At 41.1% G+C, this 11,320-nt stretch overlaps 2 protein-coding genes across 2 annotated transcripts; both read left to right on the plus strand.

Moving 5' to 3' along the window:
- The first annotated feature begins 170 nt into the window (after positions 1 to 170).
- On the plus strand, positions 171 to 4,534 carry yars2 (tyrosyl-tRNA synthetase 2, mitochondrial). The gene is made up of 5 exons (XM_058645736.1): positions 171 to 1,086; positions 1,797 to 1,964; positions 2,660 to 2,815; positions 3,714 to 3,884; positions 4,163 to 4,534. Exons 1-5 carry the CDS (start codon positions 218 to 220, stop codon positions 4,320 to 4,322), a joined length of 1,524 nt encoding a protein of 507 aa, XP_058501719.1. The 5' UTR covers positions 171 to 217; the 3' UTR covers positions 4,323 to 4,534.
- A 2,113-nt stretch (positions 4,535 to 6,647) lies between these two features.
- On the plus strand, positions 6,648 to 11,040 carry cdkn1bb (cyclin dependent kinase inhibitor 1Bb). Its single transcript, XM_058645737.1, has 3 exons — positions 6,648 to 7,445; positions 7,630 to 7,798; positions 9,476 to 11,040. Exons 1-2 carry the CDS (start codon positions 7,010 to 7,012, stop codon positions 7,782 to 7,784), a joined length of 591 nt encoding a protein of 196 aa, XP_058501720.1. The 5' UTR covers positions 6,648 to 7,009; the 3' UTR covers positions 7,785 to 7,798; positions 9,476 to 11,040.
- The last annotated feature ends 280 nt before the right edge of the window (positions 11,041 to 11,320 follow it).

Raw genomic sequence — 11,320 nt, forward strand, 5'->3', positions numbered from 1 at the left:
ATTTGGTATATAGAGCAAAGAAACCACAAAATATGTACCTTCAAGAAACATTTCAGAAAAATCACAATCAGCAATTGTTTCAATTACTTATATAAAAACCCTCAAACCGATTATGGAAATAGTTGTAATAATCGATTAATAATTGATACACAAATTCATTTCAGTTCATTTTCAGCCCGAGTTACAAACATGTTTTGTTCTGTCTTCGACTTTAAGAATGAATTCACTAGAGGGCGCTCGACTCCAAAAAAAAAACCACCCACACTTCCGGTGCCTGCCTGTCGTCACATTGTCCAACATGGCTGCGTCCTTAGCAGGGACCTGCCGGTTGTTATCGCGGCATGGCTCGGTTATTTATCTCTGGCGGAACCGTCTTTGTCACACACACGTGTCTAAATCTTATTGTTCTTCCTCTACACACGGTGGACTCCTCTTGTCTTTGAATAAACGCGGTGTTCTAAAGGATTCTTTCCCAGAAGACGCAGCTCATGACCGGCTTCCTCGGTTGCTTCAGTCCGGTGCTCAGACTGTTTACTGCGGCTTTGACCCCACGGCCGACAGCCTCCATGTGGGGAACTTACTTGCTATCATCGGGCTGCTGCACTTTCGCGATGCCGGGCATCATGTTGTCGCTGTGCTCGGAGGCGCCACAGCGCAAATCGGGGACCCGAGCGGGAAAACACGCGAGAGGGAGAGTCTCTCCGCGGACGCCGTGGAGGTGAACACGCGCAGCATCCGCGAGAGCATCCAAAGAATATTCACCAACCACGAACTGCACTTTCACGACATCTCCAGGAAGCTGGGCACCATGACTGTAATGAACAACCTGAGCTGGTACAAAGACTGGAGCGTGGTGGCTTTTCTGTCGGAGGCTGGCAGACGCTTCAGGATGGGCACCATGCTCAGCCGCCACAGTGTGCAGTCCCGGCTCAAGAGCGCAGACGGTATGAGTCTGACAGAGTTCACCTACCAGGTGTTCCAAGCATATGACTTCTACCACCTCAACCAAGTCTATGGCTGCAAAATTCAGCTGGGAGGCACTGACCAGCTGGGCAATTTGATGTCCGGCCATGAGTACATTCACAGGTAAATGTCCATTTTACTTATAAAGAGTAGAGTGCTACTGAAGACAAGATAATAGCAGAGGTGAAAGAGTAATGGGATATTCTACTCAATGTCCAGGGAACAAGCTCCCTAGTAATATTAAAACATCACATGTTATAATAGTGGTCAGCACAGATTATAACATAGTGACACTGTCAGATCAAAGAGTTTGCACAATCAAATGTGTGTGTGAAGGGGCTGTGTTCTACTGTATGTGGTCTATTTTAAATGTATTGTGTTTTATGTACATTTACTGTGTTCTTTGGTGTCATTTTTTCTGCAGTATTCAATGTTGTATTCTATGTTGTATTTTATGTCTTGTATATTTTATGGTCATGTATGGATGAGATGGAAATTAGCTTTCCGCTAAATCTGGTGCACCCCAACTTTTCATTTTATTTAAATGATTATTGTATGTGCACACTGTCCTACAAAAAAAAAAAAAAATACCACTATTTTTGATAAAATCTTATTTAAGTACATGTAAAAGTGCTGGTCTAAAATGTACTCAAGTTACAGTAAAAAAGTAACTAGTTTAAGTTTTGGGAGTGTGTGAGATCATATCATTTTTAGTGGATTTCATTTTCATCTTTTACCCTTGATAAAATGTATATGAAAAGAAATGCACCAGTAAGTTTTAATAGTTTTTTTTTAATACTTGCACTACACTAACTATCCTGTTATTTCTTCAGAATGACTGGTGAGGAGGTGTTCGGCCTGACCATCCCACTGGTGACCAGCTCTGTCGGGGACAAGCTGGGGAAGACAGCAGGCAACGCAGTATGGCTCAACAGAGACAAGACGTCCCCCTTTGAGCTGTACCAGTTCTTTTTGAGACAGCCTGACAATAATGTGGAAGGGTATGTGAGGATAAAAAAAAGAGAAAAACATCACTTTAACATGTCATTAACATGTACTTGTGGATCACCCTCTTCTTCAGACTCAAACTTAACTTTGTTGTAACTGAAAATTGATAAAAATCAAATTTTTAAATTTACATTTTTTTTGTCTTTATGTGTGAAAAAGAAAAAGAAAACGTTGGTCCACAAGGACATTAAGGTCGTTTTTTTACACCTAATAGTCTGCTAGACTCCATTGGGGACTCTGTTCATTTCGGGGTTGCAACATTGATTCCGTCCACGTTTGCTTTCACGCTGCTCTTTTGAACAACGTATTCCACTCCTCGCCTGAGGAGTGGAATACACTGTTGTGCCTGCAGGAGGAGGACCTCTTTCCTCCACACAACAGCAAAACATGGGGCTGCTTCAAATCCAATCGTTTTATGTGAACATACGACACATACAAACAGACACTCAATTTAATAGTCTGAATATGTTTGTTGATGAGGTTTCCCTTTTTTTATACTGTTTATGTTTTGATAATAATTTCAAAACACAGTTTCCTTGTCATTGTGGATTACTTTGTGTCGACATTTTAAAACTAAAATCGACAATGAATTAAAGGGGAAGAGGTCTTAATGAGCCCACTTCCACAAGATATGTTCACTGCGGTGTAACAAGAAACTCAGATACAGTTTGGTTTGTTTTTTCCACAGGTACCTGAAGTTGTTCACCTTCCTGCCTCTGGCTGAAGTGGAGAGGCTGATGGAGCAACAGAGGGAGGATCCGGGTAAACGTCTCGCACACAAGCGACTTGCTGCAGAGGTGACAAAATTGGTGCATGGAAAGGAGGGCCTTGAATCTGCAAAGAGGTCAGTTGAGGCTACATGTGTTACTAAATGCTCTTTGATTCAATATATACACTTAAAAATCATTCTTACAGGTGTGTACTATATACATCTTATAGTGTTTAGTTCAGGTTGGAACAAAAACAAAAACAAATGCTGGATTACAGGAGAAAACGTGTCACATACACCTCTCTATGTCAGTGGGGAATGTGTGGAAAGGGTCCACGATCAAGAGGGCACAAGAAAGACTCCACTACCTCAGGGTGCTCAGGAGAAACGGCGTGGAGAGGAAGCTGCTGGTGGCATTCTACCGGGCGAGCATAGAGAGCATCCTCACATACTGCATCACAGTGTGGTATGCAGCCTGTTCCACTGCAGATAAAAAAAAAAGTCCTGCTAAGACTAGTTAGAACAGCAGAAAAGATCACTGGCTGCCTGGTGCCAAATTAATCGACAACTATTTTGATAGTTGATTAAATGGTTTGAAGCTGTTTTCATGATTAAAACAAACATTTCTGATTGTTTAAGCTTCTTAAATGTGAGTATTTTCTTCCTTCCTTCCTCTGGATAACAAAGAAATCATTGAAAGTTAATCATATTGGTTTGTGGACAAAACAAGACATTTGAGAACATCATCATTTCCAGGTTTGACGAACACCGATCAACATTTTTTAAGTTTTTCTGATATTTTATGGACCAATGGATTAATCGAGAAAATAATCGACAGATTAATCGATTATGAAAATAATCGTTAGTTGCAGCTCTAATTTATAGTACAACAATGCCATTTATACACGCAGTAGCATAGAATGAATGCAAAAAATAGTATATTGATATCAATTTGAATCACTGCATAATAATGATGACCATATTACTAATGCGACTTAAAAAAGAAAAGTCAAGTGTAACCTTTTCTTTGCAGATGTACCAATGCATTGTACCACAGCAGCGTGCAGGCCTTGGAGGAAATGAGCGATGACGAGCTTCAGGAGCTTTTCAGGGAGGCTCCCTTCCACGAGATGCTGCTGGAGCCAGGGACCACAGTGATCGACACCTGCCGCAGAGTCAACGCAATCCCACGTGGAGCCAGAGGGTAGGCACACCAGTCCTGCTCTCTAGGGTCTCGGGTCACAGCCAGTAGGAGCCCGTTCCGGCTGACACAGGGTTTTCAAAAAGATACTGAGCTTTTATTTCAGATAGTCATATCTATAAATACTAGCAATAATCAATAGTTAGAAGATGTATTGCCACGTAGATGAATCGTGTAACCATTACTACTCAACACACTTGTTTTATTCAGATTCTACTGCTCAGAATGGCTGATTGTTGGGGAAATGTGTATTAATTGACGGTGTAAACGTTTGTGTGCAGGTATCAGATGGTTTTGGATGGAGCAGTGTGGATCAACCACAGGCGCACAGACAAAGCCGAACAAGTACTGATCCCCAAACTCCACATCCTGTCTAATGGACTTACCTTGCTCAAAGTGGGCAAGAGGAACTTCTACATCATCAAGTGGCTCAATCTCTGAAGTCCGCTGATCTCGGCAAGGAATCGGATTACTGTAACGTCCTGGCTGGGAAGGTAGGCGGCTGCACCTCAGTAGGATCAGAACGGAGACATGGATGGACCTGTGTTTTAGTAAGATTTTTGGTGTAGCTGAGATCACCATCATGTAATTATGTATATGTACAAATGTGACATTTATCAAGAGTTAAGGGATTAAAAATAATTTGTTATAAATATTGTTTCCTGTTGACTTTGTTACTCCTAGAAAAATCATGCCAAGTAAACACTAGGGGGCAGCATGGTCCCAGTCTGGTGACAGCATGCAGCCAAGGGAGAAGCAGTCGGCCTGCTGTGACCCCATAGGTAAATAATTGCTTACCGTAAAATTAAATTGCATCATTTCTCGCAAACAGTTCATGGGTCTATTTTTAACACACTGCTTCTCTTTTGGCATGATGTAAACACAAAGTTAACATGCTAAATTCCAGCTGTGTTTTTTTCTCTCCATGTGGTGTTAAGTGCAGTGTGTCTTTTTTTTTTTAAACAAATCATAACATTTTAGATTAATTCAAGGACTAATTTTGTTTGTAGATTATTTTTAGGTCCACAATAAAATTGATTTTCATAAGCATATCTGTTTTTCAAGATAGGAATTGGAGTTTTCTGTTAAGTAAAGATTTGTCAGTGGTGTAACCAACTGTTTCTAATGTTCTGCATGCTGGGCTTTATCAGTCTAGTAGGTATTTTTGTTTTCATGCACTTGGGGACCGTTAAATGTGGGTATTTGTGTGGCTTCTCGGTCAAACAGCTCTTCTTTTCTTTTTCTCCTGGGGACAAGTGGAGATGAGGATCTGGCGTGTCCTTGACTTACCTCACTCAGGTCCAGGTTATTGGTGGAAATTCCATGTCATGACGATACGCTTGTTCAATCTGATTTTCTTTTTTCTTTACACTGGCAGTCATTGGAGAATTTTGACATTTTGTGGTGGGGGGCTTGGGGGGGGGGGGGGTACAGATACTTTAACATAGGGCCCACCACACCTTGAAGCTACAGCCTATGTTCAGAAATGTCACTTTTTTAAGGTGGAATGATTACAAATTATTTATTTATTTTTTATTTTTTTATTTTTTAGAATCAGAATCACAGAGAAAATTGAAAATAGTTTTGATGTTCAGATAATTCTGTATTGTGTGCAAGTATTTTAGTTTAAAATATATTTGATTGATTTTATTTGAGGACGTTAATAGTTTTAAAGTAGGCTTATGTGGCCCTGTGATGGACTGGTGAACTGTCCAGGTTGTATCCCGCCCCTTTGCCCTATGTCAAGCTGAGAGTGGCACCAGTGAGGTGGTCATTTTATAACAGAATGTTATCATGTTGCCATGTTTGGGTGTGTTTTTAAATGAGGAAGCTATAGAATTTGGAATATGCATGCCATCCAGGTAACCCAGAACTCACAATTAAAACAGCGATGCACAAATTCCGCATTGGAACTTGACAGTGCAATTGTTTGGAATAACAATTACATATTGATTAACGCTGTTGCCTTGCAGCAACAAGATCTGGGTTCTTCCTGTGTGTGTGTGTGTGTGTGTGTGAGGTTTTTCTCCAGGATCTCTGGTTTCCTTCCACAGTCCAAAAACATGCAGAGGTTAATTGAACACTCTAAATTGACTGTAGGTGTGAATGTGAGAGTGAATGGTTGTTTGTTGGCCCTGCAATGGACTGACTGGTGACCTGTCCAGGGTGTACCTGGCCGTTTTCCACCTGTGTTTGTCCCGTGAGCCTTATGCGGAGGATAAAGCAGTAGACAACAACAATGAATTGTCACTGCAGTAACAACCGCCTTAGCAGTACAGCGGGAGGGTGCCACGCTTTGTTTACCCGTGTTGATGTTGTAATTTCTCGCGGTACAAGTGGCACAAATGAGCTGGCACGCTCAGACTGAGACACATCTGTAGAAATCTGGTTTGAATTGCATTTCAAACTTCCTTCAAATGTGGTTTGAAAAATACCTTGTGTTTGGTCAAGAATTTTAAAATCCAATCTGGACAAAATGAAATATTCCTAAACAAAACTTTTTTTTCTTTAAGTCTGAACAAGGCCTAATTTTACAGATATTCTTGTTCGGGGGTTAAATGCAGACGTGTCTGCAGGCTGCAGCCTGCAGGCCGCAACTAGTTGGTCCACCTTAAAATGAGTAGGCGGGCTTAAGATGTTCCCACCAATGAGCGGCCTCTTCACATTTAAATAGCTCCGTGTGTCAATCATCCCCTCCTCGTCTCTCCCCACCCCACCCCCAAAGTCAAACTCCCCTCACAATCCCAAGTACGTCTCTCAATCGCCATATTGGGTGCTGAGAAGGTTTGCCTGCCTGCAGTTTCTCTCGCCGAGGCTCGACACTGACAGAGCGGCTCCAGTTCCTGTGCACTCTTGTTTTGATGATCCGTGGAGACGACACTCTGCTGCCTCACGACACCGCGGCCGTTACCGTCTCCAGCTCGACGTATGCATGGCATAAGTCATTTTACGCTCGTTGTGGATCTTGCTCGGCGACGACGGGAGATACGCTCCGTGTTTTCTCCCCCTTTTTTTGAGCCTCTCGGCGTGTGTTTTTTTTTTTTTTCTTTTTTCTTCTTCTCTTCGCGTGAAAACTGGACGCTCGCGGCTCTTTGACACGCCGTGTCTTTTTTGGTGGGGGGAAGAAAATGTCAGATGTTCGACTTTCAAACGGGAGCCCGACGCTGGAGCGGACGGAGCCGCGGGTGTCGGATCACCCGAAGCCGTCCGCCTGCAAGAGCCTCTTCGGCTCCGTGGACCACGAAGAGTTAAAGAGGGATTTAAAGGGACACTTGCGGGAGATGGAGGACGCTGCCTCTGCCAAGTGGGGCTTCGACTTTGCCAATCACACGCCGCTAGTGAACGGCAGTCTCCAGTGGGAATTAGTGGACTGTAGGGACGTCCCGGATTTTTACAAGCGGTCGCTGCGGAGGGAGAAGGGCGTCTGCTCCACTGGGAATAACAATGTGGATCTAAATGGGAATCATAGCTGTGTGGTGATGGTGGCTCCGGCCGACGACAGCGACAGGTCAGACGGGCAGATGGAGCAGTGCACCGGGCTGAGGAAAAGACCTGCGTGTCACGGTATAAAAAAACATCTGAACCCACATTGTAATCTCATGTTTTCACCGCGTAACAGCAGGTAGACTGACTGCAGCTCACACACTCAGTGTGGGTCGCACTTAGATTGTAAACGTAATCCACATACATATGGAACCTTCCTGTTTTTTATTTAAGATTTTAACGATGGCAAACGTTGCTTTTGCAGATGGTTCGGCTCAAAGTAAGAGGTCACACACCAGCAGCAGCAGCAGCAACAGCAGCAGCAGCAACAACAGCAGCTCAGATGAGCTTAGTTGTCCAAGTCTGAGCCACTCTGCAGAACACACACCCAGAAAGAGCAGTCCCAAAAGACTGACGTGAGGACAACACACAGGGTAAGCAGCTGCATATTTCAAAACGTGTGTTTTCTAACGTATATATATATCGACACTTGTATGTGTTGCTGCCCGCGGTTTGCCAGCGACAGCTCAGTAGACGCAGACTTCACCTCCTTCTCTTCCAGCTGTTATTTAAATCGAAAATCGTGACTGTGACTCTACTAACCCGTACTTTAATTGTAATTTATTTTTTTTCTTTATTATTTTCAACTGTAAGTGGTGTCCTTAACCCACCCTCCTTCTGTGTTTTAATCATAGATGTTTTGAAACACTCAGACACGCCTGTGACTTCTTCGAAGGTGTTGTCAGTCGCTGCCATTCATTGAGCAGCGTAGTGTAAATAGTAGTAGTGGGAGTTTAAAGTGCAGATAGTGGAGTCGTGTCGTGTTATGTTGCACTCAGACTTGCTTCAACGCACCGGTCCACGTAAGAAGCGTTAACGTTGTGGGGTGTGGGTGTGTGTGAGGGGGGGATACAAAAACATTGCTGCACATATATAATTATTTATTTTTTTAAGTACGACTGCTGTCTGACACAGCGAGCCCGAGTCTCCGACTGAACTGTAAACAACAAGTGCGCAACAACAGTGTAGTAGTAACACGTCAGCAGCCACTGCCCCTCAGAGCAGAGCAGAACAGGGACGGGAAAGGGGCCGGCCTGTGTGCGTGCCTGTGTGTGTGTGTGTGTGTGTGTGTGAGTGAGTGTGCAGTAGTCACACTCTGTCATCTATGGAGTATGTTTTTCTTCACATTTCCTCTTCGTATATTCACACAATCTCTCACATTTGTCTATATTTTATATTTTAGTAGTTGATGTGCCTGATACCCTATTGCTGTAACACACCTCTTGTCCTCTTGGGTATCTGCCCAGATACCCAAAATATTATCCCATAACCTTAACGACAATCAATTAATGCCTAAACTTCTCCCTAACAACATTTCACAACTTAATCCTAACTTTAAGCAGATGTTCTGCCTTATCGGGGACCAGGTTTTAGTCTCTATAAGGACTACCTAGTCCTGACAAGGTCTGTGTTTATACCTGAAAAGGTCTTAAGGAACAAGCATCCTAAATGAGTACACTTCTGTGTGTCTGTGTGTGTGTATGCATGTCTGAGTATGTTCACTGGAAATTGCAGAGGAGGAAAAAGGCGTGAAATGTGTATAGTTGTAGCTGCATATGAACCGAACTGTCAAGCCTTTTGTGTGTGTTTGTTTCATTTAAATTGGGGTTAACAGTTGAGTTAATTAGCGAGGGGGATAAATGTAATGGTATATTTCTAACATGTCAAATGATTGTTTTGGGAGAAAGGCAGAGCTTGTGTTTTAAAACAATTATTAAAACATGAGACGGTGCACTTGCTGATGTAACGATCACAATCTGCTAGGGTTTTTTTTGTCTGTGTCATTTTTTTGTAACTATTCTTGCACCTGGACTGTTGCATAGAGTAACCATGTCTTGAGTAAAACGGCACTTGTTAAACAATTAAGTTTCACACACCATTTTGATGTCAAATGTGTCAAAAATGACTTCAGGATGTAAAGCAGTATTTTTGCCCAAATATGTGAAAATGTGTAATTTTCTCGATTATTTTTCTCAGTGTTGCCAGCTGTGGAAAAAAAAATCGTCTTAACCTCACATGTCTTTTTTTCTTCTATCTCTCCTTCCCCACAGAGCCGAAAATGTATGTTTCCTCTTTGTGTGGGAAAACTCAGTGTTGGCTGATTTTTGGAAGAGGAACTACACGGCATCAGAAACATATCAACTCTCCAGGAGACGGGGAGGACGCTGTTGAAGCACTGAATAGAAACACTAAAGTTGTGGCACTCAAATAAAAGTTACTGCCTCTAAAAGCAGTCAATGTAGCAGTGTGCAATTAGGTTTGATTTCCTTTTTTGCTCCTTTTTTTACTACCTGTGTGTAAATAAATATATATTATATTATATTTCTCCATATGTAGCACATAAGATAATGTTATGATTTGGAAAAACAAACAAACAAATCCTTTATGTAAAAAGGTGTGAATTTTTGATTTGACTTGAAGAATTGTAGTGTAGTTTGATACATGTTTCCAAAATGCTGTTTTTTTTCCCTTATTTTATCTTCTGAAAGGCAGTGTGACTTTTACACAGTCCCTAATTTCAACATTTAAGACAAAAAAAATCCCGCGTTCTTACGGTTTCTTGACAGTGTATTCTCACTCCGTCATCTTCCTTTTTCTTACTCAGCAGTGAAGAATGGTACAAATGTAGCTCTTTTTCTTCCCTCCTTCCTTTGGTCATTTCAGTGTCACAAAGTGCAGGTTCCTCCACAAGATCTATTTCCTCAGGAAAACAACACAGGAAAAAAAAAAAAAAAAAAAAATCATGTTTCTGTTTGAGTAATTTAAATAAAATCCTATTTATTTTGTGATTGGTGCCTTTAGCATCATTTGAAATCTGGAATTTTATTATATATATATTTTTTTCCCTAAAGTAGTCCTGCACTTCAACCGCGTTGTGATGGTGTGTTTGTATTCCTCTGGAGCTATGAGGTACTTAGATATTGAAGGACAAAGACCGTACAAACTGCACAGGTTTCTTGACTGTATTCCTATTATTTCATCAGCCTTCAAAGGAGACTTTTTTTTTTTTTTTTTTTTTTAAGGGTTGAATGTCCTACAATACCAAATACACGGTTGCTTTGCTATGATTGCCAACACTGCCTTTGCTTCTTAGTTGACTTCACATTGTATTACTTTGTGATAACCTAGACTTAATATTCTGATGTTTTTTTGTTTTTTTTTATCAACAATGTTGTTAGCCTGCTGATGATGCAAATGTGAGCATCTAAAAGCTTCCCTTTATTCTCCTGAAGTGTGGGTTATGTTCAAAGATGGAGAGAGAGAAAAAAAAAATGTCTCGTCTCAAGAAATGCAGTCACCATGCCTGTGTATTTGTGTAAATCTTTGCAATGTATCTTTTTGTACATAATTTTGTAAAAACACTGAGAAATTATACTAACTTATTTATGGCAAGTTTTTTTTATGTAGAATAAAAATGGGTTTTTGATTACAGTTATCCAAAGTGGCATTTACTTTATTATAATTGTCTTATTTTGTAAAAGCATATTTTTGGTAGATTTTTTTTTTTTCCCTTCTAAGGTTGCAAACTGAGCCTGATTAAAATATTTGATGTGCATTTTGTAATGTGTGGTTATAAAATGTGTTGCAATCAATTAAAAGAGGAAAATTAAATCGGTCTGACGTGTGTGTGCTTTTTACAGTTCCTGCAAATTTCCTGGTTACAAACACACACTTTCTAATTTAACTTTATGAAAATAACTGCAGAAAAATAAAAATTATGATTTTTTATTTTTTTTTACCTTACCTTAATACCTTGTTTTTTTTGTACATAATGGCACAATGTAACGACACTCCCAGTGTGAGTTCAGCAGCCTCTCAAGCAGTCGGTTGATTGGCACATTGGTCCTCCAGTGAAAAGCAGTGTGTGGAAAACAGACCTCTTGTTGCAGCCAGTC

The sequence above is a fragment of the Solea solea genome, chromosome 12 (assembly GCF_958295425.1).
Source record: "Solea solea chromosome 12, fSolSol10.1, whole genome shotgun sequence".
In the NCBI taxonomy this organism is placed as follows: domain Eukaryota; kingdom Metazoa; phylum Chordata; class Actinopteri; order Pleuronectiformes; family Soleidae; genus Solea; species Solea solea.

Excerpts from the sequence above, each read along its gene's own strand:
- yars2 (XM_058645736.1), top strand. The coding sequence starts at position 218 with ATGAATTCACTAGAGGGCGCTCGACTCCAAAAAAAAAACCACCCACAC. Across the intron at positions 1,087-1,796 it reads GGCCATGAGTACATTCACAG|AATGACTGGTGAGGAGGTGT; the intron begins GTAAATGTCCAT and ends TTATTTCTTCAG. Across the intron at positions 1,965-2,659 it reads CCTGACAATAATGTGGAAGG|GTACCTGAAGTTGTTCACCT; the intron begins GTATGTGAGGAT and ends TTTTTTCCACAG.
- cdkn1bb (XM_058645737.1), top strand. The coding sequence starts at position 7,010 with ATGTCAGATGTTCGACTTTCAAACGGGAGCCCGACGCTGGAGCGGACG. Across the intron at positions 7,446-7,629 it reads GAAAAGACCTGCGTGTCACG|ATGGTTCGGCTCAAAGTAAG; the intron begins GTATAAAAAAAC and ends TTGCTTTTGCAG.